The following is a 26,931-nucleotide window of genomic DNA, read 5'->3' as shown; positions in this document are numbered from 1 at the left end:
ATCAGATAGTCAAGAAAAATGAGGAAGTGCATGAACAGCTCCTCGTGCCACGCCCTTCGGGCCACAGTACTCAACCTAGCCCACACACACTAGGCCCACTTGGGGGTAGAAGACTAAGGAAAGAATCATGCAAGTTTCTTTTGGCCTACACAAAGAGAGAACTACTGCCGTGGTTGCCCTGAGTGTCAGCAGGTTGCGCCAAAGCCCACTATAGAAACCCGCTCATTCCCTTGCCCATTATCGAAACTCCTTTTGAGAGGATTGGATTAGACATAGTCGGGCCCTTACCAAAGTGCCAGGGACATCAATACATTCTGGTCATTCTGGACTCTCCCGGTCGGCCATTCCGCTGAGGAGGGCTACATCCAACAAATCGCCAAGGAGCTGTTCCGTCTCTCAACTAGTCTGGGAATCCCAAAGAGATATTGACGGACCAAGGGACTCCATTCATGTCCAGGGTGATGAAAGAACTCTGTGCTTTACTGAAAATCAAACAGCTGAGAACCTCGGTCTACCACCCCCAGACAGATGGCCTAGTCGAGCGTTTTAACAAAACACTAAAAATCCATGCTGCGGAAGCGGTAGGGGAAGATGGCGCAACTGGGATCACTGTTACCATACATATTGTTTTGCGGTGAGAGAGGTACCTCCAGTCTTCTACTGGTTTTTCACCCTTTGAGCTCTTGCTTTCCTACAGACCCAGAGGACTGCTCGACATCGCCAAGGAGGCCTGGGAGGAGCAGCCATGCCAACGCGGACACTGATCGACCATGTAGGGGGCTATGGGGGAGAGAATGGGCCATCTATCCCATGATGCGGGAACACATGGAGGCCAGTCAGCGGCAACAGCAACCTCCTACAACAGATCTGCTCAGCCCAGGGTTTGGGCCGGGCGGTCTGGTCCTGGTGCCAACCGTTGAGTGCAAATTCCTGGCAACCTGGCAAGGACCATATGAGGTCATTGAACGCATGGGAGAACTACAAGGTGAGGCAACCAGATAAGAGGAAAACTGAGCAGATTTATCATGTTAACCTTTTAAAAAAGTGGCCCAGCGGCGCTGTTTAGCTCTCTACCCCCCACAGAGACCCAGGAACCGGCCAGAAGAGGTTCAGCTGGGTCCAAATCTGTCCCCACATCAACGACAGATGGCCCTGGAACTCGTGGAGCAGAACCAGGATGTCTTCTCCTCCCTTCCCGGTCACCAGAGGTGGTCCAACATGAGATCCGCGACCATGCCTGGCCGAGCGGTAAACCGCGCCCGTACCGCGTACCAGAGGCTCGTAAAGTGGTTATACAGAAGGAGGTAAGGAAGATGCGGGGAGTTGGGAGTAATCGAAGAGTCCCACAGTGCCTGGGCAAGTCCCATAGTACTAGTTCCCAAGCCAGACGGTTCAATACGATTTTTGTAATGACTATCGAAAGTTGAATGAGTGTCTGAATTTGATGCATACCCAATGCCTCGTGTCGATGATTTAATAGACTCCTTGGGGCATGCTCGTTTCATAACCACTCTTGATCTCACAGGCTACTGGCAGGTGCCCTTGACCCCGGCGTCTAAGGAAGACAGCCTTTGCCACCCCGAGGGGCTCTACCAGTATACCCGACTTCCGTTTGGTCTCCACGGGGCACCTGCCACGTTCCAACGCCTGATGGATCGAGTCCTTGCGCCCCCACAAGAGTGCGCACGGCTTATTTGGATGATGTGGTTATACAAAGTCAGGATTAGGCCACCACCTACCCCGGGTACAAGCGGTGCTGGATTCGCTCAGGGAAGCAGGGCTCACGGCAAACCCGAAGAAGTGCAAGGTGGCCTTCAGTGAGACAAACTACCTGGGGTACACCATTGGGCGGGGGTTGGTCAAACCACAGAAGCCAAACTGCGGGCCATACAGGACTGGCCGCAGCCCATCAACAGGAAGCAAGTAAGGTCATTTTTGGGCCTCGCTGCTACTATAGACGCTTTATTGCAGATTTTGCTACCACTAGCGGCACCATTGGCGGAGCTGACGACCAACGCCACTCACGAAATGGTGAAGTGGAACCCTGCGGCGGGGCGGCTTTCCGCAACCTGGAGCGAGCACTCTGCTCCAGTCCGATCCTGGTGGCACCAGACTTCAAGAATTCCTGGTCCAAGCGGATGCTTCGGAGGTGGGTCTGGGTGCTGTCCTCACCCAGGCCCATGACGGGGAAGAACATCCCATTCTCTACCTAAGCAGGAAGTTACTTCCAGAGAGAAGAACTATTCAACGGTGGAGAAGGAATGTCTGGCTGTAGTCTGGGCCCTGGAGTCCCTTCGGTTCTATCTCCTGGGCCGACGTTTCATGGTGGTATCTGATCACGCCCCCCTCTGCAGTGGATGGCCAAGAACAAGGAATCAAACAGTAGAGTAACCAGATGGTTTTTGAGCTTGCAACCGTTTAACTTTTCGGTTGTCCACAGGGCTGGCAAGCACCACGGAAATGCGGACGCCCTCTCCCGGCGTGATGCCTTCTTCACTGCCTTTACCCCGACGAGGACGTCGGTCCCGAGAGGGGTGTGTGATGTCACGAGAGGCTGTGTCCTGGAGGGACGTCATCCCCCTGAGGTGGCTGCAAACCCAGACAGCTATGGCTCCATCTGCTGGTATGGTCGGGAACTCCAACCCTCTGTGGCCAATCTTCCCACGCAGCTGAAACCAATCAGGGGGCTGATGGGCTGGAGTTGTTTGGAAGGGAAGAGACACGGTCTGGAGGGTGGGCTCGGGAAGAAGAGAATTGTGTTATAATTTCGTTAGTTGCCGAAGACCTTTTAATAAAAATCCTTGTTTGGTTGAACCTGGACTCCTTGCACTACTTGGGCAACCCCGCTGAAAGCGTGCAGCCTCTCGTGGCATCACAATATATAATATAATTATTGTAAAATTAACTCTGTCCATAAGGTGTAGATAGTAAGTATAGACCGGAAGTAGAGGCCTGGGCATTGTTGTTCACTAATTTACTCCAAGTAGGGAAAGGATGGTGGGGTTGAAAAGTAATAAAGGGGAGAATATATATAAAAAATAAAAAAAAACATGGGGGATTGGAAGTGATGCAGACAATTACATTGATAGAAGATACAATCTATCTGCAATATTAAGCTGATCCATTCCCCCTGAAAAAAAACACACAGAAAAACACACAGGTCATATAGAGGACCACGCCTTCAACAACAATAAACAGGTTCATCAACAACAACAACAACAACAAACACACAGGTCATATAGAGGACCACGCCTTCAACAACAATAAACAGGTTCATCAACAACAACAACAACAACAAACACACAGGTCATATAGAGGACCACGCCTTCAACAACAATAAACAGGTTCATCAACAACAACAACAACAACAACAAACACAAGGTCATATAGAGAACCACGCCTTCAACAACAATAAACAGGTTCATCAACAACAACAACAACAAACACACAGGTCATTGACCACGCCTTCAACAACAATAAACAGGTTCATCAACAACAACAACAAACACACAGGTGATATAGAGAACCACGCCGTCAACAACAATAAACAGGTTAATCAACAACAACAACAACAAACACACAGGTCATATAGAGGACCACGCCTTCAACAACAATAAACAGGTTCATCAACAACAACAACAAACAAACAGGTCATATAGAGGACCACGCCTTCAACAACAATAAACAGGTTCATCAACAACAACAACAAACACACAGGTTATATAGAGGACCACGCCTTTGACGACAAACAGGTCATAGTAGGAGTGCTGATCTAGGATCCGTTGTTTTCCCTTATAGAGCATAATGAATCAGATTGTTAGGACAGGGAGGCCTGATCCTAGATCAGCACTCCTACTATGAGACGGTTTATGGATACAGCCCCTGATATGCTGCTTTGGGGCTGTATTGTATTGTATAGTTATTATCATGATTGTGGTCAGATGAAGGGAATGCACGTAGCGAACGTGGAGGCAGTGCTGAGAGTGGAGGAGGATGAGGAAGATGGAGGGAAAAGAAGAAGGAACGCGTCAAGGAGAGGTGGAGAGGTGGAGGGCCGACCTGGGACTGAGGCATGCTCATTGACTCCCAGAACAACCAGTATGTTCTGACCAAGCCCAGAGACTCCACCATGCCTCGCTCCGATCAACACTTCATCAAGGTTATATCGCCTCTAATTCTCTAACCTACCAAGCCCAGAGACTCCACCATGCCTCGCTCCGATCAACACTTCATCAAGGTTAGTACGACCTCTAACCCCTGATCTCTAACCCTTGACCAAGCCCAGAGACTCCACCATGCCTCGCTCCGATCAACACTTCATCAAGGTTAGTACGACCTCTAACCCCTGATCTCTAACCCTTGCCAAGCCCAAGCTCCACCACGGCCTCGCCGATCACACTTCATCAGGTTAGTACGACCTCTAACCCCTGACCTCTAACCCTTGACCGCCAAGAGACTCCACCATGCCTCGCTCCGATCAACACTTCATCAAGGTTAGTACGACCTCTAACCACTGACCTCTAACCCCTGACCAAGCCCAGAGACTCCACCATGCCCCACTCTGATCAACATTTCATCAAGGTCAGTACGACCTCTAACCCCTGACCCCCTAACCGCTGAACGCTAATGCCTGACCTCTAAACCCTGACCCTTACTGATTGATTGATCCAATTCATATGAAGACTGTCCCTATGAGTCCAACTGTAATCTGACTATATGAAGACTGTCCTATGAGTCCAGCTGTAATCTGACCATATGAAGACTGTCCTATGAGTCCAGCTGTAATCTGACCATATGAAGACTGTCCTATGAGTCCATCTGTAATCTGACCATATGAAGACTGTCCTATGAGTCCAGCTGTAATCTGACTATATGAAGTCTGTCCTATGAGTCCAGCTGTAATCTGACTATATGAAGTCTGTCCTATGAGTCCAGCTGTAATCTGACCATATGAAGTCTGTCCTATGAGTCCAGCTGTAATCTGACTATATGAAGTCTGGTTTTATGAGTCCAGCTGTAATCTGACCATATGAAGTCTGTCCTATGAGTCCAGCTGTAATCTGACTATATGAAGTCTGTCCTATGAGTCCAGCTGTAATCTGACCAAATGGGTCTTCAAATGAAACTACAATTTTGCACAATTCTAATCTGTGTCCCTGTGGTGTCCTTTCCTGTTCTCTGTGATTGGCTGGTCAGGACCTGGTCTCCATAGTGATGCTGTCTCTGCCATGTGGTTGGCTGTGCACTATGATGGGCCTGCCCCCCATGTTTGGTTACATCATCTGTGGAGTCCTCCTGGGTCCCTCTGGACTCAACAGCATCAAGGTGAGACGTGTGTGTGTGTGTGTGTGTGTGTGTGTGTGTGTGTGTGTGTGTGTGTGTGTGTGTGTGTGAGTAATGTGTCCCTGTGCAGTCTATGGTGCAGGTTGAGACGTTGGGAGAGTTGGGAGTGTTCTTCACTCTCTTCCTGGTGGGCCTGGAGTTCTCCCCAGAGCGACTTCGGAAGGTAGGCTGTCCCCCCCACACACACACACACATAGAGGGATTTTCCATCAGATATTAGCCTACATTCTTGAAATAGTTAAAATTCTTAAAGGCCCATTGCAGTAAAAAAAGTGATTATTCTGTGTTTTATATATATTTCCACGCTATGAGGTTGGAATAATACTGTGAAATTGTGAAAATGATGATAATGCACTTTTTAGTTTAAGAGCTGTTTGAAAAGACCGCCTGTTTTGGTGGGATGGAGTTCTTGCCTGCCTGGTGACATCACCATTTACATTTTAGTCATTTAGCAGACGCTCTTATCCAGAGCGACTTACAGTTAGTGATGCATACATTTTCATCACCAGACGGTAAAAGACTGGTGTGAATTGCGTTACTCTGACCTACATTTTCACAGTGTGACTCAGAAACCCACATTCTTACATTCTTTCACCAACTCAGTCTCAGCAGAGACCAACACCTAACTCTCTCGCTCTCTCTCTCTCTCTCTCTCTCTCTCTCTCTCTCTCTCTCTCTCTCTCTCTCTCTCTTTCTCTCGCTCTCCCTTGTCTCTCCTCTCCATTTGGCTAGCTATCTGTTTATCACACATTTTCTTTCCTTATCAGTCTTCCTGCTTCTTTCTCTCTCTCTCCCTCCCTTCTCTGGAATGTGTCCTAATAAGATAATTATATTGTGTTAATTTCAAGAGTATAGTTGAAGACCATTTTGTGTGTGTACATGCGTGTGTATATTTAACGTGTGTGTCCTGTCCTATGTGTGTGTGCAGGTGTGGAAGACCTCTGTGCAGGGTTCCTGCTACCTCAGTCTGTTGATGGTGGCTACAGGGCTGCTGTGGGGCCAGGTGCTGCATATCCGTCCCACCCAGACTGTCTTCATCTCCTCCTGTCTCTCTCTGTCCTCCACACCGCTGGTCTCACGCTTCCTGGCTGGGGGCGCCCGCGCAGACAAGGACGGTACGGAGACTACGGACTGTGTGTGTGTGTGTGTGTGTGTGTGTGTGTGTGTGTGTGAGAGAGAGAGAGAGAAAGAGCGAGAGAGAGACTTGACTTCCAATACTTTTTATTTGAATGTTAAAGAAGCACCTGTCATTAAAATGAGTAACTGGTTACAAACACTAAAACCGTGAGTGCGCGCACGTGTGTGTGTGTGTGTGTGTGTGTGTGTGTGTGTGTGTGTGTGTGTGTGTGTGTGTGTGCATAGGTGAGCTGGACTACAGCAGTGTTCTCCTGGGGATGTTGGTGATGCAGGATGTTCAGCTGGGTCTGTTCATAGCCGTCATGCCCACCCTCATACAGGTGTCATCTGGTGACCTGGGCAGGTGAGCTAACACACAGCTGTATATACACTAGGATCTAGACACACCCTGTGTACATATAGTACCTGCTGGGTATACACACCTGCACAGTCTAACTCAACCTGTCCCACAATTTGTCTCATGCTAGTGAGGTATGTCGTTCCAAAGATTGTGTTAGAAGTTCTAATGATTAATACTGTTGGGTTCTGTCCTGTGTTCTGTCTTCTGAGGGTTCTGTCCTGTGTTCTGTCTTCTGAGGGTTCTGTCCTGTGTTCTGTCTTCTAAGGGTTCTGTTCTGCCTTCTGAGGGTTCTGTGCTGTGTTCTGTCTTCTGAGGGTTCTGTCCTGTGTTCTGCTTCTGAGGGTTCTGTCCTGTGTTCTGTCTTCTAAGGGTTCTGTTCTGCCTTCTGAGGGTTCTGTTCTGTCTTCTGAGGGTTATGTTCTGTCTTCTGAGGGTTCTGTCCTGTGTTCTGTCTTCTGAGGGTTCTGTTCTGTCTTCTGAGGGTTCTGTCTTGTGTTCTGTCTTCTGAGGGTTCTGTTCTGTCTTCTGAGGGTTCTGTCCTGTGTTCTGTCTTCTGAGGGTTCTGTCTTGTATTCTGTCTTCTGAGGGTTCTGTCCTGTATTCTGTCTTCTGAGGGTTCTGTCCTGTGTTCTGTCCTGTGTTCTGAGGGTTATGTCCTGTGTTCTGTCTTCTGAGGGTTCTGTCCTGTGTTCTGAGAGTCCTGTCCTGTGTTTTGTCTTCTGAGGGTTCTGTCTTCTGAGGGTTCTGGCCTGTGTTCTGTCTTCTGAGGGTTCTGTTCTGTCTTCTGTCCTGTGTTCTTTCCTCCTAGCCCAGGTTCTGTTCTCTCTGTTAACTAGTGTTCTGTGTTGTGAGGCTGGTGTTCTGTGTTCTATCCTGTGTTCTGTAGTGTTCTGTTTGGGGTATGCGTGTCCTCCTGCTCCTGTCCCAGGTCCTGTTCTCTCTGGCTGTGGTGCTACTGCTGTGTGCTCTCCTCAAGTCCTTCCTGATTGGTCCATACTACAGGAAGCTCCATGCTGAGTCTAAAGGCAACAAGGAGATCCTGGTTCTGGGGACCGCTGCCTTCGTATTCCTCATGCTCACCGTACGTACCCCCCTCCTCACTCTTCCCCCTGTCCTCTACCTTCTCCTCTCCGCACCTCTAGGAGATGTAGCCCTCTTCTCCAACAGATAATATGTTTCCTGTAGAATCAGAAGTACTAGAATGGACATTCCAGTACAAAGCAATGCTGTATCATTAGGGAGTTTATGATATAGATTGTTACACTATATCCATTCTACCAACTGTATGTCAAATGATGTTATTCCCCCCGGCTTTTCCCAGGTGACGGAGTTCCTGGACATTTCCATGGAGCTGGGCTGCTTCCTGGCTGGAGCGCTTCTCTCCTCGCAGGGTCAGATTTGCACCACAGAGGTCATGGCCTGCATCGAGCCAATCAGAGACTTCCTCGCCATCATCTTCTTCGCCTCCATTGGTCAGAACTGAAGCTTCCCCTCTGCAGTCTGCAGCATCATGTCTCTCTATGGCTGTTTAGCATTGTATCTCTGTCTCTCTATGGCTGTTTAGCATCGTATCTCTCTATGGCTGTTTAGCATCGTATCTCTGTCTCTCTATGGCTGTTTAGCATCGTATCTCTCTATGGCTGTTTAGCATTGTATCTCTCTATGGCTGTTTAGCATCATATCTCTGTCTCTCTATGACTGTTTAGCATCATATCTCTGTCTCTCTATGGCTGTTTAGCATCGTATCTCTGTCTCTCTATGGCTGTTTAGCATCGTATCTCTCTATCGCAGTTTAGCATCGTATCTCTGTCTCTCTATCGCAGTTTAGCATCGTATCTCTGTCTCTATGGCTTTTTAGCATCGTATCTCTGTCTCTATGGCTGTTTAGCATCGTATCTCTGTCTCTATGGCTGTTTAGCATCATATCTCTGTCTCTATGGCTGTTTAGCATCGTATGGCTGTTTAGCATCGTATCTCTGTCTCTATGGCTGTTTAGCATCATATCTCTGTCTCTATGGCTGTTTAGCATCGTATGGCTGTTTAGCATCGTATCTCTGTCTCTATGGCTGTTTAGCATCATATCTCTGTCTCTATGGCTGTTTAGCATCGTATCTCTGTCTCTATGGCTGTTTAGCATTGTATCTCTGTCTCTATGGCTGTTTAGCATCATATCTCTGTCTCTATGGCTGTTTAGCATCATATCTCTGTCTCTATGGCTGTTTAGCATCATATATCTGTCTCTATGGCTGTTTAGCATCGTATCTCTGTCTCTATGGCTGTTTAGCATCGTATCTCTGTCTCTATGGCAGTTTAGCATCGTATCTCTGTCTCTATGGCTGTTTAGCATCGTATCTCTGTCTCTATGGCTGTTTAGCATCGTATCTCTGTCTCTATGGCTGTTTAGCATCATATCTCTGTCTCTATGGCTGTTTAGCATCGTATGGCTGTTTAGCATCGTATCTCTGTCTCTATGGCTGTTTAGCATCATATCTCTGTCTCTATGGCTGTTTAGCATCGTATCTCTGTCTCTATGGCTGTTTAGCATTGTATCTCTGTCTCTATGGCTGTTTAGCATCATATCTCTGTCTCTATGGCTGTTTAGCATCATATCTCTGTCTCTATGGCTGTTTAGCATCGTATCTCTGTCTCTATGGCTGTTTAGCATCGTATCTCTGTCTCTATGGCTGTTTAGCATCATATCTCTGTCTCTATGGCTGTTTAGCATCGTATGGCTGTTTAGCATCGTATGGCTGTTTAGCATCGTATCTCTGTCTCTATGGCTGTTTAGCATCGTATGGCTGTTTAGCATCGTATGGCTGTTTAGCATCGTATCTCTCTATGGTTGTTTATATGCTGCCTGTTGTGCAGTTATTTGATGCTTTTATTCATGTGTTGTCTCTACTACTGTAGGTCTCTTTGTGTTGTCTCTACTACTGTAGATCTCTGTGTGTTGTCTCTACTACTGTAGGTCTCTGTGTTGTCTCTACTACTGTAGGTCTCTTTGTGTTGTCTCTACTACTGTAGGTCTCTATGTGTTGTCTCTACTACTGTAGGTCTCTTTGTATTGTCTCTACTACTGTAGGTCTCTATGTGTTGTCTCTACTACTGTAGGTCTCTATGTGTTGTCTCTACTACTGTAGGTTTCTATGTGTTGTCTCTACTACTGTAGGTCTCTGTGTTGTCTCTACTACTGTAGGTCTCTGTGTTGTCTCTACTACTGTAGGTCTCTGTGTTGTCTCTACTACTGTAGGTCTCTGTGTTGTCTCTACTACTGTAGGTCTCTCTGTGTTGTCTCTACTACTGTAGGTCTCTGTGTTGTCTCTACTACTGTAGGTCTCTCTGTGTTGTCTCTACTACTGTAGGTCTCTGTTTTGTCTCTACTACTGTAGGTCTCTGTTTTGTCTCTACTACTGTAGGTCTCTCTGTATTGTCTCTACTACTGTAGGTCTCTATGTTGTCTCTACTACTGTAGGTCTATGTGTTGTCTCTACTACTGTAGGTCTCTGTGTTGTCTCTACTACTGTAGGTCTCTATGTTGTCTCTACTACTGTAGGTCTATGTGTTGTCTCTACTACTGTAGGTCTCTGTGTTGTCTCTACTACTGTAGGTATATGTGTTGTCTCTCACTACTGTAGGTCTCTGTGTTGTCTCTACTACTGTAGGTCTCTGTGTGTTGTCTCTACTACTGTAGGTCTCTGGGTTGTCTCTACTACTGTAGGTCTCTATGTTGTCTCTACTACTGTAGGTCTATGTGTTGTCTCTACTACTTTAGGTCTCTGTGTTGTCTCTACTACTGTAGGTCTCTGTGTTGTCTCTACTACTGTAGGTCTCTATGTTGTCTCTACTACTGTAGGTCTCTGTGTGTTGTCTCTACTACTGTAGGTCTATGTGTTGTCTCTACTACTGTAGGTCTCTGTGTGTTGTCTCTACTACTGTAGGTCTCTGTGTGTTTTCTCTACTACTGTAGGTCTCTGTGTTGTCTCTACTACTGTAGGTCTCTGTGTGTTGTCTCTACTACTGTAGGTCTCTGTGTGTTGTCTCTACTACTGTAGGTCTATGTGTTGTCTCTACTACTGTAGGTCTCTGTGTGTTGTCTCTACTACTGTAGGTCTCTGTGTGTTGTCTCTACTACTGTAGGTCTCTGTGTTGTCTCTCTACTACTGTAGGTATCTGTGTGTTGTCTCTACTACTGTAGGTCTCTGTGTGTTGTCTCTACTACTGTAGGTCTCTGTGTTTTGTCTCCACTACTGCAGGTCTCCATGTGTTTCCTACCTTTGTCCTGTACGAACTGACCATCCTGGTGGTGCTGACTCTCTCACTGGTCATCATGAAGGTATGCTAGTTGTTGTTTTAAAACTCTAATTCTCTCACAGGTCATCATGAAGGTATGCTAGTTGTTGTTTTAAAACTCTAATTCTCTCACTGGTCATCATGAAGGTATGCTAGTTGTTGTTTTAAACCACTCTCTCACTGGTCATCATGAAGGTATGCTAGTTCTGGTTTTAAACCACTCTCTCACTGGTCATCATGAAGGTATGCTAGTTGTTGTTTTAAACCACTCTCTCACTGGTCATCATGAAGGTATGCTAGTTGTTGTTTTAAACCACTCTCTCACTGGTCATCATGAAGGTATGCTAGTTGTTGTTTTAAACCACTCTCTCACTGGTCATCATGAAGGTATGCTAGTTGTTGTTTTAAACCACTCTCTCACTGGTCATCATGAAGGAATGCTAGTTGTTGTTTTAAACCACTCTCTCACTGGTCATCATGAAGGTATGCTAGTTGTTGTTTTAAACCACTCTCTCACTGGTCATCATGAAGGTATGCTAGTTGTTGTTTTAAACCACTCTCTCACTGGTCATCATGAAGGTATGCTAGTTGTTGTTTTAAACCACTCTCTCACTGGTCATCCTGAAGGTATGCTAGTTGTTGTTTTAAACCACTCTCTCACTGGTCATCATGAAGGTATGCTAGTTGTTGTTTTAAACCACTCTCTCACTGGTCATCATGAAGGTATGCTAGTTGTTGTTTTAAACCTTTAATTCTCTCACTTACTACTTCACTCACACTCACTCTGTCTTTCTCTCACTCTTTCTCTCTCTCCCTCTGTCCCTCACTCTCTCTAATTAAACACCTCTTCCTCTCCATGTCCCTGTTAGTTCCTGATGGCGGTGCTGGTGCTGTCGGCCATCTTGCCTAAGGGTTCTCGCCACATCCGTTGGATAGTGTCGGCCGGCCTGGCGCAGGTCAGCGAGTTCTCCTTCGTCTTGGGGAGCCGCGCCCGTCGAGCTGGCATCATCTCCAGAGAGGTACTTCTACCGACTAACTGACCACCACTCGATGCTCAGTTCCAAATCAAACAATAGCAACTAGTCCCTAGCCAGTACCCCTAGCCACTACCCCTAACCACTACCCCTAGACACTTCTTGAAGATGTTTATGGCAATTGCAAGATGAATACATACAAACAATCCAGCAATCCAATCAATCAAGAGATGGTATACAGGATCTAGAATATAAATATGTATGTATGCTCTGTCTCTCACCTTTCCATCCCTGCCCTCTTCTTCCTCAGGTGTACCTGCTGGTTCTCAGTGTCACCACTCTGAGTCTTCTGCTGGCTCCGGTGTTGTGGAGAGCTGCCACACACAAGTGGGTCCCTCGAGCCGAACGCAAGAAGCTCGCCCGCCCGCCCCCTGCTGCCACACCCAGCAGACTGAAGCCCAATAGGGGCCCTGCAAAAGGGTCAAAGGTCATTCTCCCTCATTCCATGGTTAAAATAGTAATTACCTATTATCTTTGGGTCATTGGCTGCGTCCAAAAATGGCACCCTATTCACTACATAGAGCCCTCATGGGCCCTGGTCAAAAGTAGTGCACTATATAAGGAATAGGGTGCCATTTGAGATGCGATCATTGTTGAATGGTTTACATGTACTCATTGTTGTCTTAACTATCATTCCTACACTCACGTCCTACAGTAGTTATGAAGGGATCCCTGATGGGAATGCCCTTTGGTTTGTAACGTCACATTGACTGGTGATGACATATTCCCTTCAAGGGAATATTAATTAGTCTGTGGCTGCATATGGATCAGTTTCATCTGGATGAAACCTGGGAGAAAGACACAGGCCAAGGTTAACTGTTCAACTTTCCATTTATTACATTTGAATGTTAAGCTGATACTGTAAAGTGTCAGTATTCTAACCAAACGCGGACGTATAGAAACGGTATGTATGGGTTGTTTATATCAGGGCTTTACATTATGTACGCATTATTGCACTCCTATGGCATCTAATGCTGTAAAATGTTTATTTTTCTTATGTTCCAATGACTGTTTTATATGATAACGGCTCAATGATTTGCTTCTGTTTGTACGGTATACTGTACTGTAGCCTGACTGGAAGAAAAGACTAGAACTAGAAGACTTCCTCCTAATAAATCAAGCAATGGAGAAATAAAGATATAGCATTGCATTTATCAGGCCAGTCATAGTTAGATTATTTATAAACGTTACAATGGAAATAAGGGGGTCATTCCAAGTACAAGAAATCCCCATTTGACATTATGTTGTGTTAGGTTGGAGTTTGTTCAAAATTCAACAAAATACAAAATGTTGTACATCATGTAATTTCAAAATATTGGAATATGCACCTATTTATTAAAATATTGGTTTATTGGTTAGGGAGATGTCCTGTTTTGATAATGTTATAGTTGAATATTGTCTGTCTCGTCCAATGAAATGTTTTGATATCGTTCTGGAGGTGTGGTCTATGCTTCCCGCGTGATGACGTTTACTTTGTGCGTATCCAATAGTTTCTTTCACATTTCAGACACCGCCAAGCTCAGTTTGGAGTGTACAGTCTGTCGCACAACTCTGGAAGCTCAGCAGCCGGACATCTCAGTCGGAGTTTGGGACAAACGCTTACCTCTGACTCGGCGATTAATCAGAAAAGTGACTTTAATTCTTCCCACTTCATTGATTTATTTATGAAGTAGGAGATATAGTTACATTTGTACGCTGAGCAAGTACGTTTATTTCGCTGGGTTTCAGTTTTAGTAGGGTAGAAGTAGCTAACTAGCTTAGTTAGCTAACGTCACTGTCAATCAAATGTATGACTGTTGCACCTAACGCGATCGAACATAAGCAGAGACCATTCGAAGCTGCCTAGCTAAGCAAAATCGAAATACGTTTGCATTGTGGCATGGTCATTCTATCACATTTCTACCCATAGGTAAGGTAGTTAACTTAGCTAGCCAGCTGTACGAAATGTAAAGTATATTAGCTTAATTTTTAGCTAGCTGGCTACAAAAATGGCTGACTCGGCTTCTAGCTAACAGGTAACGTTCGCTAGTGAGTGCACTCTACCGTAAATAAAACACTATTGTCCACATTGACGTTAAGTTAGTTACTAACTAATTCATGTCTAACCCAAAAGCGGGTTTAGCAAACTATTACCTTAACGTTAGTTGACTGGCTATTCATTCAAACCAAACTCCCATCGTTGCAATGAGCTAACGTTAGCTAATAGATAACTAGTGTCGATAGGGAGAACGAACTAGCATGTTGCGTGCTAACTTTAGGGCAAACATGCTAGCTAGCCATCTGTCAAACTTGCAAAGCAACCATCTTGTCTGAAATTGCTACAAGTCATTCGTTCGATTACTGTCTTTGTAAAGATGCAGGTAACTAGCTAATTTGAAAACATCTGATCTGGTGATCTTGGATTCTGAAGGTTTGGGCTAACTTTCTAGTTTATTATGTTTGCTTCGCTAACGTTTAGTTTTAGCTAGTTTCCTGTTTGGAGGTTGATTTCGACGACCTCTTCCTCTCCTAATTTGTCTGCAGTAACTGGGAGTTGCGGATCAAGAATAACGAGTTAGAAGGGTCGTAGTAACTAGTTGATGGTAACTAATATTCGGGTTTTAAACATGCACAATGGTGGTACACCTAACTTTCTAGATAAATATATCTAGCCCAAGCTGCAAAACATGTATGATTGCGAACAGTTCTGATCGAAAAAAAAGTAGCTGGACAATTGTTATTTCAAGCGATGAAAATGTGTTTTAAATATGATAAAACCACGAATGAAACACGCTGAGAGCGCAAGCATTTTGGTGCCATCGAACTTGTTAGCTAGGTAGTTTAGTTTCAACCAAATGTGTAGTGTGCTTGTGTATGTTGAGTAATACGTTGTCAGCTTCTGGATCCAAGTAACTGTTGTTGAGCTTCCCCTGTCAGGCTATGGGAACCTTCTGTCGTTCATTGTTGTATTTACGCGGTTAGGCCTATGTTCTGTTCTCAGTGCCCCAAATTTGGCAATAACTGAGTGTGGAGCCCGACTTATGTTGTAACCAAGTTGTTTCCAAAGCTTCCATGCGGCTTAGTGGAGTGTTGTGGTTTGAATCCCTCAGGGATATAGGCGGCCAGCCTACTCCAACCTTGTTAAATCAAGTTCAACAGAATGTTTAGCCAATCTACAATGAATGTCTACTCTGCATTTCTTCTACAATCCTACAGTTTTATAAGACTTATCTGAAGGCGTTTTTCCCCTTTCCATATTTTGCTGTAGGGAAGCCATTGCTGAACATCCCAAAGAAACCTTCCAGAAGACACTATCTCCCACCCATAGGAGCTGATATCATGGCAAAGGATGTGAGTTCTGGGCCAGTGTTAGTGTGCAAGCCATACAATTAGAATTAGTACTAATTCTATAGTGGAACCCTCTTATTTTATTTTTTTCTCAACCAACTAGATCCAGTTTTAGGTCATTGTTTCAGGGAAGAACTGACACATCACTAGATGAATGGACTTCCCTTTGTGGTTTGAGTGGTACAGGCTAAGTTACTTTGAAGACCATATCAACTTCCTGATTTAGCAGTGGTGGATTTCACCATAACAAGTGGTTGTTGGTACTTACTGATTTAGTTGCTTGCTGTTATGCAATAATCAACCGACTAACCACTTTAATCGTCACTTGACCATCTCCTTCCAGTGTACACCCACCCACACACACAGTGTTTAAGATGGTTGCGGAGGTCCTCAAACTCTAAAGTGTACACCGATTGATGCTCAATTGCTCACACTCAAAGGTTGCCATGGAAATGGAGCAACACTCTCACAGTAAACAAACGTAGTAATCCATTGACCTCAGTCCAGCAGCACCTCCTAGCTCCAGACTAGTATAAAGCCGACTAGTGAGAAGAGAATCTAGAGAAGTTTGTAGCTACTGGTGTTTCCATGGCGACAGTGTGGTGGGGTGGCCATAACAGAACATTGTCGTCTCCAGGCGGCTGGGATCGGTGCCAACGGAGAGATGAAGGTTTTCTACAACCAGAACCTCAGTCCCAGCAAAGGTAGGTAGCTACAGCACCCAGGGTTTCCCCTAATTATTTTAATATAGGTGAGTTGCACACTGGTGAACACTGGCGTTGAGGAGCATGGAGGAGTAAGACTTGGCCAAGTATGGCAGTACTAGAGCTACTCCTGCAGAATGAGAGTTGATGGTAGACTGTGACTCTCGCCTAACAGAGGAGGGCAGTGTTGCCTCCTGTTGAGATGTTCTCTCTGTGGCCAATCATGTCATAAGTGATTCCAGGGAGCTTGGGGTGAATCTCAATTAGAATTGTCATGAAACCAGTATCGTGATATTTCTGTGGCAAGGAAACAAAACATGAAGCAGATTGAATTTCGTGAGGAAAACGGTCCTTATGTTGTCACCTTGAGTCACATTTGTTTATTTGGCCAGCTATAGCACCCACAATTGCCATACAGTAGGTTTTTATAGGACCATAGAGTTTAGTCTAAATCCTGTTTTCTTTTTTTGCCATGGGAAATCTGGTGTAGTATCGTGATACTGGTATCGTGACAACCCTAATCTTAATAGTGTTTCCTTGATCCCTGGGATCCTCTCTCTCCCCTGCTCCATCTCAAAGCAGGTTGGAGAAGGTCCGAACCTCAGATCCTCTCCTCCAATGTGTTTTGCCAGAGGAGGCTGGGAAAGACAAGAGATTCACCCTTGGTGTTGTTCTAACAGTCTTCCCTCCCCTCCCCCATAACAACAGCGAGGCTGCGTGCTAAATGGCACCCTATTCAAAAGTAGTGCACTATATAGGGAATAGGGTGCCATTTGGGACGCACCTTGGTGTTCTAACAGTGTTGTTCCTGTCCCTCCAGGTGTCCTGTCCCTGGTGACAGTCCACCCTCAGTCCCTCTCTGTGGGGAAACAACTGCTTCCCAAAACCTTGGGGCTCTCCAACGTCAACATCGCCCCACACATGGTGAGACACAACACTAACACTAGTAACAGCCTCATTTCTAAGAACTCCTGTCCTCTTCTCCTCCTGTCTGAGGGCCCCTGTCCTCTCCTCCTCCTGTCTGAGGGCCCCTGTCCTCTCCTCCTCCTGTCTGAAGGCCCCTGTCCTCTCCTCCTCCTGTCTGAAGGCCCCTGTCCTCTCCTCCTCCTGTCTGAGGGCCCCTGTCCTCTCCTCCTCCTCCTGTCTGAGGGCCCCTGTCCTCTCCTCCTCCTGTCTGAGGGCCCCTGTCCTCTCCTCCTCCTCCTGTCTGAGGGCCCCTGTCCTCTCCTCCTCCTCCTGTCTGAAGGCCCCTGTCCTCTCCTCCTCCTGTCTGAAGGCCCCTGTCCTCTCCTCCTCCTGTCTGAAGGCCCCTGTCCTCTCCTCCTGTCTGAGGGCCCCTGTCCCTCTCCTCCTCCTCCTGTCTGAAGGCCCCTGTCCTCTCCTCCTCCTCCTGTCTGAAGGCCCCTGTCCTCTCCTCCTCCTGTCTGAGGGCCCCTGTCCTCTCCTCCTCCTGTCTGAGGGCCCCTGTCCTCTCCTCCTCCTCCTGTCTGAGGGCCCCTGTCCTCTCCTCCTCCTCCTGTCTGAGGGCCCCTGTCCTCTCCTCCTGTCTGAAGGCCCCTGTCCTCTCCTCCTGTCTGAAGGCCCCTGTCCTCTCCTCCTCGTCTGAAGGCCCCCTGTCCTCTCCTCCTCCTCCTGTCTGAAGGCCCCTGTCCTCTCCTCCTGTCTGAGGGCCCCTGTCCTCTCCTCCTCCTCCTGTCTGAGGGCCCCTGTCCTCTCCTCCTCCTCCTGTCTGAGGGCCCCTGTCCTCTCCTCCTCCTGTCTGAGGGCCCCTGTCCTCTCCTCCTCCTGTCTGAGGGCCCCTGTCCTCTCCTCCTCCTGTCTGAGGGCCCCTGTCCTCTCCTCCTCCTGTCTGAGGGCCCCTGTCCTCTCCTCCTCCTCCTGTCTGAGGGCCCCTGTCCTCTCCTCCTCCTGTCTGAGGGCCCCTGTCCTCTCCTCCTCCTCCTGTCTGAGGGCCCCTGTCCTCTCCTCCTCCTCCTGTCTGAGGGCCCCTGTCCTCTCCTCCTCCTCCTGTCTGAGGGCCCCTGTCCTCTCCTCCTCCTCCTGTCTGAGGGCCCCTGTCCTCTCCTCCTCCTCCTCCTGTCTGAGGGCCCCTGTCCTCTCCTCCTCCTCCTCCTGTCTGAGGGCCCCTGTCCTCTCCTCCTCCTCCTCCTGTCTGAGGGCCCCTGTCCTCTCCTCCTCCTCCTCCTGTCTGAGGGCCCCTGTCCTCTCCTCCTCCTCCTCCTGTCTGAGGGCCCCTGTCCTCTCCTCCTCCTCCTCCTGTCTGAGGGCCCCTGTCCTCTCCTCCTCCTCCTGTCTGAGGGCCCCTGTCCTCTCCTCCTCCTCCTGTCTGAGGGCCCCTGTCCTCTCCTCCTCTGCTACTACTAGTGAAGCACTGGGCTTCCCATATCTCCATGGCGATAAAGCCTTCATATTAACTTTGAGCAAGGCAGGGTGACCTGTGTGTGACCTGCGTGACCTGTGTGTGACCTGCGTGCATGTGTGTGTGCATAAGCTGATCACAAACCCTTCAGTCAGCGGGATTATAAGAGTTCCCTCATCACCATTATCATCCTATTAATGAGGCAAGCCCCAGAGCTCAGGGTTCAGCTAGAGAGGGATGCATGGCAATAGAAACACTAGTAGTTTTAGTTCTATAGACATACAGTGGGGAGAACAAGTATTTGATACACTGCCGATTTTGCAGGTTTCCCTACTTACAAAGCATGTAGAGGTCTGTAATTTTTATCATAGGTACACTTCAACTGTGAGAGATGGAATCTAAAACAAAAATCCAGAAAATCACATTGTATGATTTTTAAGTAATTAATTTGCATTTTATTGCATGACATAAGTATTTGATCACCTACCAACCAGTAAGAATTCCGGCTCTCACAGACATGTTAGTTTTTCTTTAAGAAGCCCTCCTGTTCTCCACTCATTACCTGTATTAACTGCAGCTGTTTGAACTCGTTACCTGTATAAAAGACACCTGTCCACACACTCAATCAAACAGACTCCAACCTCTCCACAATGGCCAAGACCAGAGAGCTGTGTAAGGACATCAGGGATAAAATTGTAGACCTGCACAAGGCTGGGATGGGCTACAGGACAATAGGCAAGCAGCTTGGTGAGAAGGCAACAACTGTTGGCGCAATTATTAGAAAATGGAAGAAGTTCAAGATGACGGTCAATCACCCTCGGTCTGGGGCTCCATGCAAGATCTCACCTCGTGGGGCATCAATGATCATGAGGAAGGTGAGGGATCAGCCCAGAACTACACAGCAAGACCTGGTCAATGACCTGAAGAGCGCTGGGACCACAGTCTCAAAGAAAACCATTAGTAACACACTATGTCGTCATGGATTAAAATCCTGCAACGCACGCAAGGTCCCCCTGCTCAAGCCAGCGCATGTCCAGGCCCGTCTGAAGTTTGCCAATGACCATCTGGATGATCCAGAGGAGGAATGGGAGAAGGTCATGTGGTCTGATGAGACAAAAATAGAGCTTTTTGGTCTAAACTCCACTCGCTGTGTTTGGAGGAAGAAGAAGGATGAGTACAACCCCAAGAACACCATCCCAACTGTGAAGCATGGAGGTGGAAACATCATTCTTTGGGGATGCTTTTCTGCAAAGGGGACAGGACGACTGCACCATATTGAGGGGAGGATGGATGGGGCCATGTATCGCAAGATCTTGGCCAACAACCTCCTTCCCTCAGTAAGAGCATTGAAGATGGGTCGTGGCTGGGTCTTCCAGCATGACAACGACCTGAAACACACAGCCAGGGCAACTAAGGAGTGGCTCCGTAAGAAGCATCTCAAGGTCCTGGAGTGGCCTAGCCAGTCTCCAGACCTGAACCCAATAGAAAATCTTTGGAGGGAGCTGAAAGTCTGTATTGCCCAGCGACAGCCCCGAAACCTGAAGGATCTGGAGAAGGTCTGTATGGAGGAGTGGGCCAAAATCCTTGCTGCAGTGTGTGCAAACCTGGTCAAGACCTACAGGAAATGTATGATCTCTGTAATTGCAAACAAAGGTTTCTGTACCAAATATTAAGTTCTGCTTTTCTGATGTATCATATACTTATGTCATGCAATAAAATGCAAATTAATTACTTAAAAATCATACAATGTGATTTTCTGGATTTTTGTTTTAGATTCCATCTCTCACAGTTGAAGTGTACCTATGATAAAAATTACAGACCTCTACATGCTTTGTAAGTAGGAAAACCTGCAAAATCGGCAGTGTATCAAATACTTGTTCTCCCCACTGTATCTAATCCCCCAGCCGTGATGTGTTGCTCTGGCTAGCCTCCATAGCTTCTAGGATGGTGTAGATGAAATGCTTTAGAGATCGCTCCTCAGGGCTTTGAAAGAAGCTCATACATTTAATTTATGGCTGTTAAATGTTATGTCTCCATGGTTACCTGTCCCTCCCTCTGTCTCAGGTGATGGGTACTCCTCAGAGGCCCAGTGGGTCAGGGGGGTTGATGATGGGCAGCCCTCACACACCCAGTACCCAGTACAGACCACAGAGCCAGCCCCCTGATGCCTCTCCCTGGTCCACCGGGTAAGACACGCACACACGCACAATTGTATACAAACACTCATGCTGGTTAAGGGCACCTGGCCGTTTGGGTCAGCTTTAGGTCAATTCTCAGCAGGGAGGCTGGCTGGCTTCTCGGGAAAGTTCTCTCTCTCTCGTTAAGAGATTGAGATGTCAGTACATACAGTCCCTTAAGAAAGTATTCACCCCTGGACTTTTTCCACATTTTGTTGTTACAAATTGGTATTAAAATTGATTTATTTGTCTCTTTTTTGTTAACGATCTACCCAAATAATCTGTCAAAGTGGAATCATTATTTATAAAAAAAAGTTTTATGGAAAATAAAACACATCTTCATAAGATCATTATTCAACCCCAAGTCAATATATGTTAGAATAATCTTTGGCAGATATTACAGCTGTGAGTCTTTCTGGTTAAGTCTGTAAGACTGTTGCACACCTGGATTGTACAATATTTGCCCATTCTTAAAAAAAATCTTCAAGCTCCGTCAAGTTGGTTGTTGATCATCGCAAGATAGCCATTTTCAAGCCTTGCCATAGATTTTCAAGCTTTAAGTCAACTGTAACTAGGCCACTCAGGAACATTCAATGTCATCTTGATAAGCAACTCCAGTGTATATTTGGCCTAGTGTTTTAGGTAATTGTCCTGCTGAAAGGTGAATTAATCTCCCCGTGTCTGTTAGAAAGCAGACTGAACTAAGTTTTCCTCTAGGATTTTGCCTGTGCTTAGCTCTTCCATTTCTTTTTATCCCAAAATACTCCCTAGTCCTTGCCGATGACAAGAATACCCATAACATGATGCAGCCACCACCATACAATGTTGTTGATCCATCCTCAGTCTTCTCTTATCACAGCCATTAAACTCTGTAACTGTTTTAAAGTCACCATTGACCTCATGGTGAAATCCCTGAGCGGTTTCCTTCTTCCACCAACTGAGTTAGGAAAGACGCCTGTGTCTTTTTAGTGACTGGGTGTATTGATACACCATCCAAAGTGTAATTAAAAACTTCACCATGCTCAAAGGGATATTCAATGTCTGCCTTTTTTTTTGTTTAACCCATCTACCAACAGGTGCCCTTCTTTGCGAACCATTGGAAAACCTCCCTGGTCATTGTGATTGAATCTGTGTTTGAAATTCACTGCTCGACTGAGGGACATTACAGATAATTGTATGTGTGGGGTACAGTGATGGGGTAGTCATTTAAAAATAATGTTAAACACTATTAACGCACACAGTGAGTCCATGCTACTTATGTGACTTGTTAAGCACATGTTCAAGGGCTGCACTTTCCTCTAAGGGCACTCTGGTTGAATTTGATATTTTAGGTTAAGTAATTTATAGTTTTAACCACATTACAATGATTTTGAGATACAAAGAAGGTCGTTTTTTTGGGGGGGTATGAAAAACTCTCCCGTGACCCATTTTCATGTCAGGTGACTCCACATGGGGTCGCGCAACCTAATTTGCTCAGATTGGCGTCTTCTCTCTCTCATTCCTGCTGTGATTGGCTCCTCTCTCTAATTCCTGCTGTGATTGGCTCCTTCTCTCTCTAATTCCTGCTGTGATTGGCTCCTTCTCTCTCTAATTCATGCTGTGATTGGCTCCTTCTCTCTCTCTAATTCCTGCTGTGATTGGCTCCTTCTCTCTCTAATTCCTGCTGTGATTGGCTTCTCCTCTCTAATTCTTGCTGTGATTGGCTTCTCCTCTCTCTAATTCCTGCTGTGATTGGCTTCTCTCTCTAAATCTTGCTGTGATTGGCTCCTCCTCTCTCTAATTCCTGCTGTGATTGGCTTCTCCTCTCTCTAAATCCTGCTGTGATTGGCTCCTCCTCTCTCTAATTCCTGCTGTGATTGGCTCCTCCTCTCTCTAATTCCTGCTGTGATTGGCTTCTCCTCTCTCTAAATCCTGCTGTGATTGGCTTCTCCTCTCTCTAAATCCTGCTGTGATTGGCTCCTTCTCTCTCTAATTCCTGCTGTGGTTGGTTGTGTTCCAGGAAGCGTGGTACTGGTAAGAAGGGGGATAAGAACGGGAAGGGGCTGAGGCATTTCTCCATGAAGGTGTGTGAGAAGGTGCAGAGAAAGGGCGTGACCACCTACAATGAGGTGGCTGACGAGCTCGTGGCAGAGTTCAGCGCCAACGACACCCTCCTCTCGCCCGGCGACTCGGTGAGACACACGGCCAATCAAAAACCCATCAGACCAGGGTTTCATCCGTAAAACAAATAGCCCAATCAGAGTTCAAGATGCACAGATTCTGCGCGGCCCTATGGGCCCTAGGCAAAAGTAGTGCACTCTGAAGGGATTAGGCCATTTGGGAAACGACAGCAGTGCCATTTGAGACACAGCCCCTTTCTCTCTCCCATCCACAGCATTCCTACGACCAGAAGAACATCCGACGGCGTGTGTACGATGCGCTCAATGTGCTCATGGCCATGAACATCATCTCTAAAGAGAAGAAAGAGATCAAGTGGATCGGCCTGCCCACCAACTCAGCACAGGAGTGTCAGAGCCTAGAGGTAAGAGATCAGGTGGATCGGCCTGCCCACCAACTCAGCACAGGAGTGTCAGAGCCTAGAGGTAAGAGATCAGGTGGATCGGCCTGCCCACCAACTCAGCACAGGAGCGTCAGAGCCTAGAGGTAAGAGATCAGGTGGATCGGCCTGCCCACCAACTCAGCAGAGGAGCGTCAGAGCCCAGAGGTAAGAGATCAGGTGGATCGGCCTGCCCACCAACTCAGCACAGGAGCGTCAGAGCCTAGAGGTAAGAGATCAGGTGGATCGGCCTTCCCACCAACTCAGCAGACAGACAGACCCACAAAGACACCTGTAACCTGATGTATTTGTCTGATGGTCAGGTGGAGAGACAGAGACGACTAGAGAGGATCAAGCAGAAACAGTCTCAGCTACAGGAGCTCATTCTACAGGTAAACACTCCACTCACTGTGGTGGAACATACACACGTTTTAGAAGAAGCTCACCCTGTCTTGCTGGTGGCTTCAACGTTGCCTGAATGTCATTTCAACGACGTTGACTGAACGGTATCATAACGTTGTGTGAATGTCTCGGTGCAGCAAATAGCGTTCAAGCGCCTGGTGCAGCGTAACCGTTCAGCGGAGCAGCAAGCGGGGAGGGCTCCGCCCCCAAACTCTGTCATCAACCTCCCCTTCATCATCGTCAACACCTCCAAGAGGACCGTCATCGACTGCAGCATCTCTAACGACAAGTAAGAGACCAGAGACGGTGTAATACACAGATCATTACATTGTCCTGTTTCACACGGGTGTATTATACGGATGGGTGAAATATATCTAGAGATTTGCATATCCCAACTCCCTTTGAGACACCTTGGTGTGAGTGCATCATGGGAGTGATTTCAAATACAACACCAAACCTCATCTAATCATACCTGCCTCCCCAACTCCTCTCCTCCTCCAACCCTCTCCTCCTCCATCCCTCTCCTCCCCTCCATCCCTCTCCTCCCTCCATCCCTCTCCTCCCCTCCATCCCTCTCCTCCCTCCATCCCTCTCCTCCCCTCCATCCCTCTCCTCCCTCCCCTCTCCTCCCTCTCCCTCCCTCTCCTCTCCCTCCCTCCTCTCTCCTCCCTCCATCCCTCTCCTCCCTCCATCCCTCTCCTCCCTCCATCCCTCTCCTCCCTCCATCCCTCTCCTCCCTCCATCCCTCTCCTCCCCCCCATCCCTCTCCTCCCTCCATCCCTCTCCTCCCTCCATCCCTCTCCTCCCTCCATCCCTCTCCTCCCTCCATCCCTCTCCTGCCTCCATCCCTCTCCTGCCTCCATCCCTCTCCTGCCTCCATCCCTCTCCTCCCCCAACTCCTCTCCTCCTCCATCCCTCCCCTCCCCCTCTCCACCCTACAGGTTTGAGTACCTGTTTAACTTTGACAACATGTTTGAGATCCATGATGACGTAGAGGTGTTGAAGAGGATGGGGATGTCTTGTGGACTGGAGGTGGGCTGCTGTTCCCCAGAGGACCTGAAGGAAGCCCGCACCCTGGTGCCCAGAGCCCTGGAGCCCTATGTTACAGGTCAGTAGGACTGCTCCCAACGCCTTCACCTGGTGCCCAGAGCCCTGGAGCCCTATGTTACAGGTCAGTAGGACTGCGGCCCAAACGGCCCCCTATTCACCCTGGTGCCCAGAGCCCTGGAGCCCTATGTTACAGGTCAGTAGGACTGCATCCCAAACGGCCCCCTATTCACCCTGGTGCCCAGAGCCCTGGAGCCCTATGTTACAGGTCAGTAGGACTGCATCCCAAACGGCCCCCTATTCACCCTGGTGCCCAGAGCCCTGGAGCCCTATGTTACATGTCAGTAGGACTGCGTCCCAAATGGCACCCTATTCACCCTGATATACTCGGGCTGGGAGTGTGTAAAGGAGGCTATATAAATGGTTTTCTGTTCCCTCCCCCTCCAGAAATGGCCACGGGCCCAATAAGCAACGTCTACATCACGGGAGCGTCGTCTACAAACGGAGGACGCCATCACACAAGGTGAGTCTCTTCCGTAGAGATGTACTTGAGAGCTCATCTCCTATCTGGAGGGTGAAAGCCTTCAGAGGCGCTGCCCATGCTAAAACAAGCTTTGTTTCAAGTGTGCCCTCTATCCAACTCTATGGTCTCTGAGCTCTTTCTGAGCTCTTTTAAATGGACAGGTAGTGATGTAACAGGAAGGTCTAACTAATTCCTTCTGTTTCCTGCTGTATATTCAGTGGCGCCGATGGCACAGTGGCATCCATTTCCAACGAGTCACACTACAGCGGCTCGCGAGGCCACACCCCTGTGTCCTACATGGCAGATGAGGAAGAGGATGATGAAGAGGACTACGATGACGATGATTAAATCAGTAGTTCTTCGTTCTCACTCAACCAACTCTACCAGACCAGTCTGATTTAACCAAGTGTGTCCCAAATGACTCCCTATATGCTGAACTACCTTTGACCAGAGCCATATTGGCACAAATGTAATGCACTGTATTGGGACTAGTGCCATTTGGAATGCGTGCAGCCCATATCCCATGAACAAGTCTCTCTCCCTCCCTCCGGCTCCATCTCAGGCCTTCCCTCCTCCCCACCAAGCTATCTACGAGGAGGCTCCTGCCCCTGCTTCTCCTTCCTCAGCTGCCTTCAGAATGCACAGAGCGCACCGACGCAATGGCCTTCTGGGAAATGTAGTCTCTGCTGCCAAAGACGCTGACTGTATAATGCCTTTAGTGGGAATTAACTTTTTTTTTTTTCTGCTTCTGAACCTGTGTTTCTATCAGAGTGTAATCTCCACAACGCGCTCCTCTTCAGCCCGCCTCCCCGTTACAGGAAATGGGAGCCTTCTCCTGCCATACTCTTTTTTTTGGTTCTTGAGTGAACTGATATACGGCCACGGAAAGATTCCCTCCAGAAACCTCTGAGATCTGTCTTGTGTCGCTGTATTACAGTATTTAACATTATGAACAGTAGTGGTGTCAGTCGTTGACATGACAGTGGAAATGACTTCCTATACATCTCCTAGGGGAGAGGGTGTGTGTGTGTGTATGTTTTGTACTTATTTGTAGTAATATTTTCTTATTTTGTGTGTGTGACTTCCTTCTGGCAGCTATTTTCAAGATTGGTGAGTGTGTGTTTGGGCAGTCACTTGGCCCTGTGCTTGTGTGTTGCTGTGAATACCTACAGACAGTAGAGGCCAAATGTCCCTGTGTGTTGCTGTGAATACCTACAGACAGTAGAGGCCAGATGTCCCTGTGTGTTGCTGTGAATACCTACAGACAGTAGAGGCCAAATGTCCCTGTGTGTGACGCTAGAGGAGACAAGGCCACTCATCCCATCTCAAAGCAAGGTGACCTCAGAATTGGATTCAAGAGAACGTTGTTATAAATCAGAAGTGGTTCTCTGCCTGGCTGGCAGGCAGCCCATTGAGACAAAACGTACCAAAATGTTTCTAAATGAACGACACCCAGAGGAATGAAGTAGCTGCGTATGATCAACGAACATAACTTTTTGGGAGGATGGAGCCATTCATAGGGTTGAAACAAGCTCAAGACTTCTTCAGGATTTTGTCAAAAGGCAAAACGGGAGTCCACTACAAAGACCCCCAATGAACTTTTGTAAAACTGAACAAATATGTCGACTCCGTAATACCGTACCTTTTTTCTTTTTGTTATCTAATGAGTTTGGAAATTATAGAGAATAAAATATAGAGGATGTTTGAACATT

The 26,931-nt window shown here is 47.3% G+C and overlaps 1 protein-coding gene and 1 pseudogene across 4 annotated transcripts; both read left to right on the top strand.

The window, feature by feature from the left end:
- The first annotated feature begins 1,233 nt into the window (after positions 1-1,233).
- Positions 1,234-14,713, top strand: LOC123485653 (annotated as a pseudogene).
- On the top strand, positions 13,643-26,931 carry LOC121556760 (transcription factor Dp-1). Of its 4 annotated transcripts, none has more exons than XM_045216731.1 (12): positions 13,643-13,773; positions 15,392-15,474; positions 16,109-16,175; positions 16,996-17,099; positions 20,599-20,720; positions 22,711-22,882; positions 23,086-23,232; positions 23,571-23,639; positions 23,787-23,938; positions 24,591-24,757; positions 25,144-25,219; positions 25,438-26,931. In XM_045216731.1, exons 2-12 carry the CDS (start codon positions 15,463-15,465, stop codon positions 25,565-25,567), a joined length of 1,218 nt encoding a protein of 405 aa, XP_045072666.1. In that variant the 5' UTR covers positions 13,643-13,773; positions 15,392-15,462; the 3' UTR covers positions 25,568-26,931. The 4 variants fall into 4 exon arrangements, with proteins under 4 accessions (XP_045072666.1, XP_045072665.1, XP_045072667.1 ...); XM_045216730.1 differs by having other exon boundaries at positions 13,643-13,847; XM_045216732.1 differs by lacking the exon at positions 13,643-13,773 and adding an exon at positions 13,856-14,159.

The sequence above is a fragment of the Coregonus clupeaformis genome, unplaced genomic scaffold, assembly GCF_020615455.1.
Source record: "Coregonus clupeaformis isolate EN_2021a unplaced genomic scaffold, ASM2061545v1 scaf0782, whole genome shotgun sequence".
NCBI lineage: Eukaryota > Metazoa > Chordata > Actinopteri > Salmoniformes > Salmonidae > Coregonus > Coregonus clupeaformis.
The sequence above is the reverse complement of the archived record's forward strand: the minus strand, read 5'-3'. Positions and strand labels throughout refer to the sequence as shown.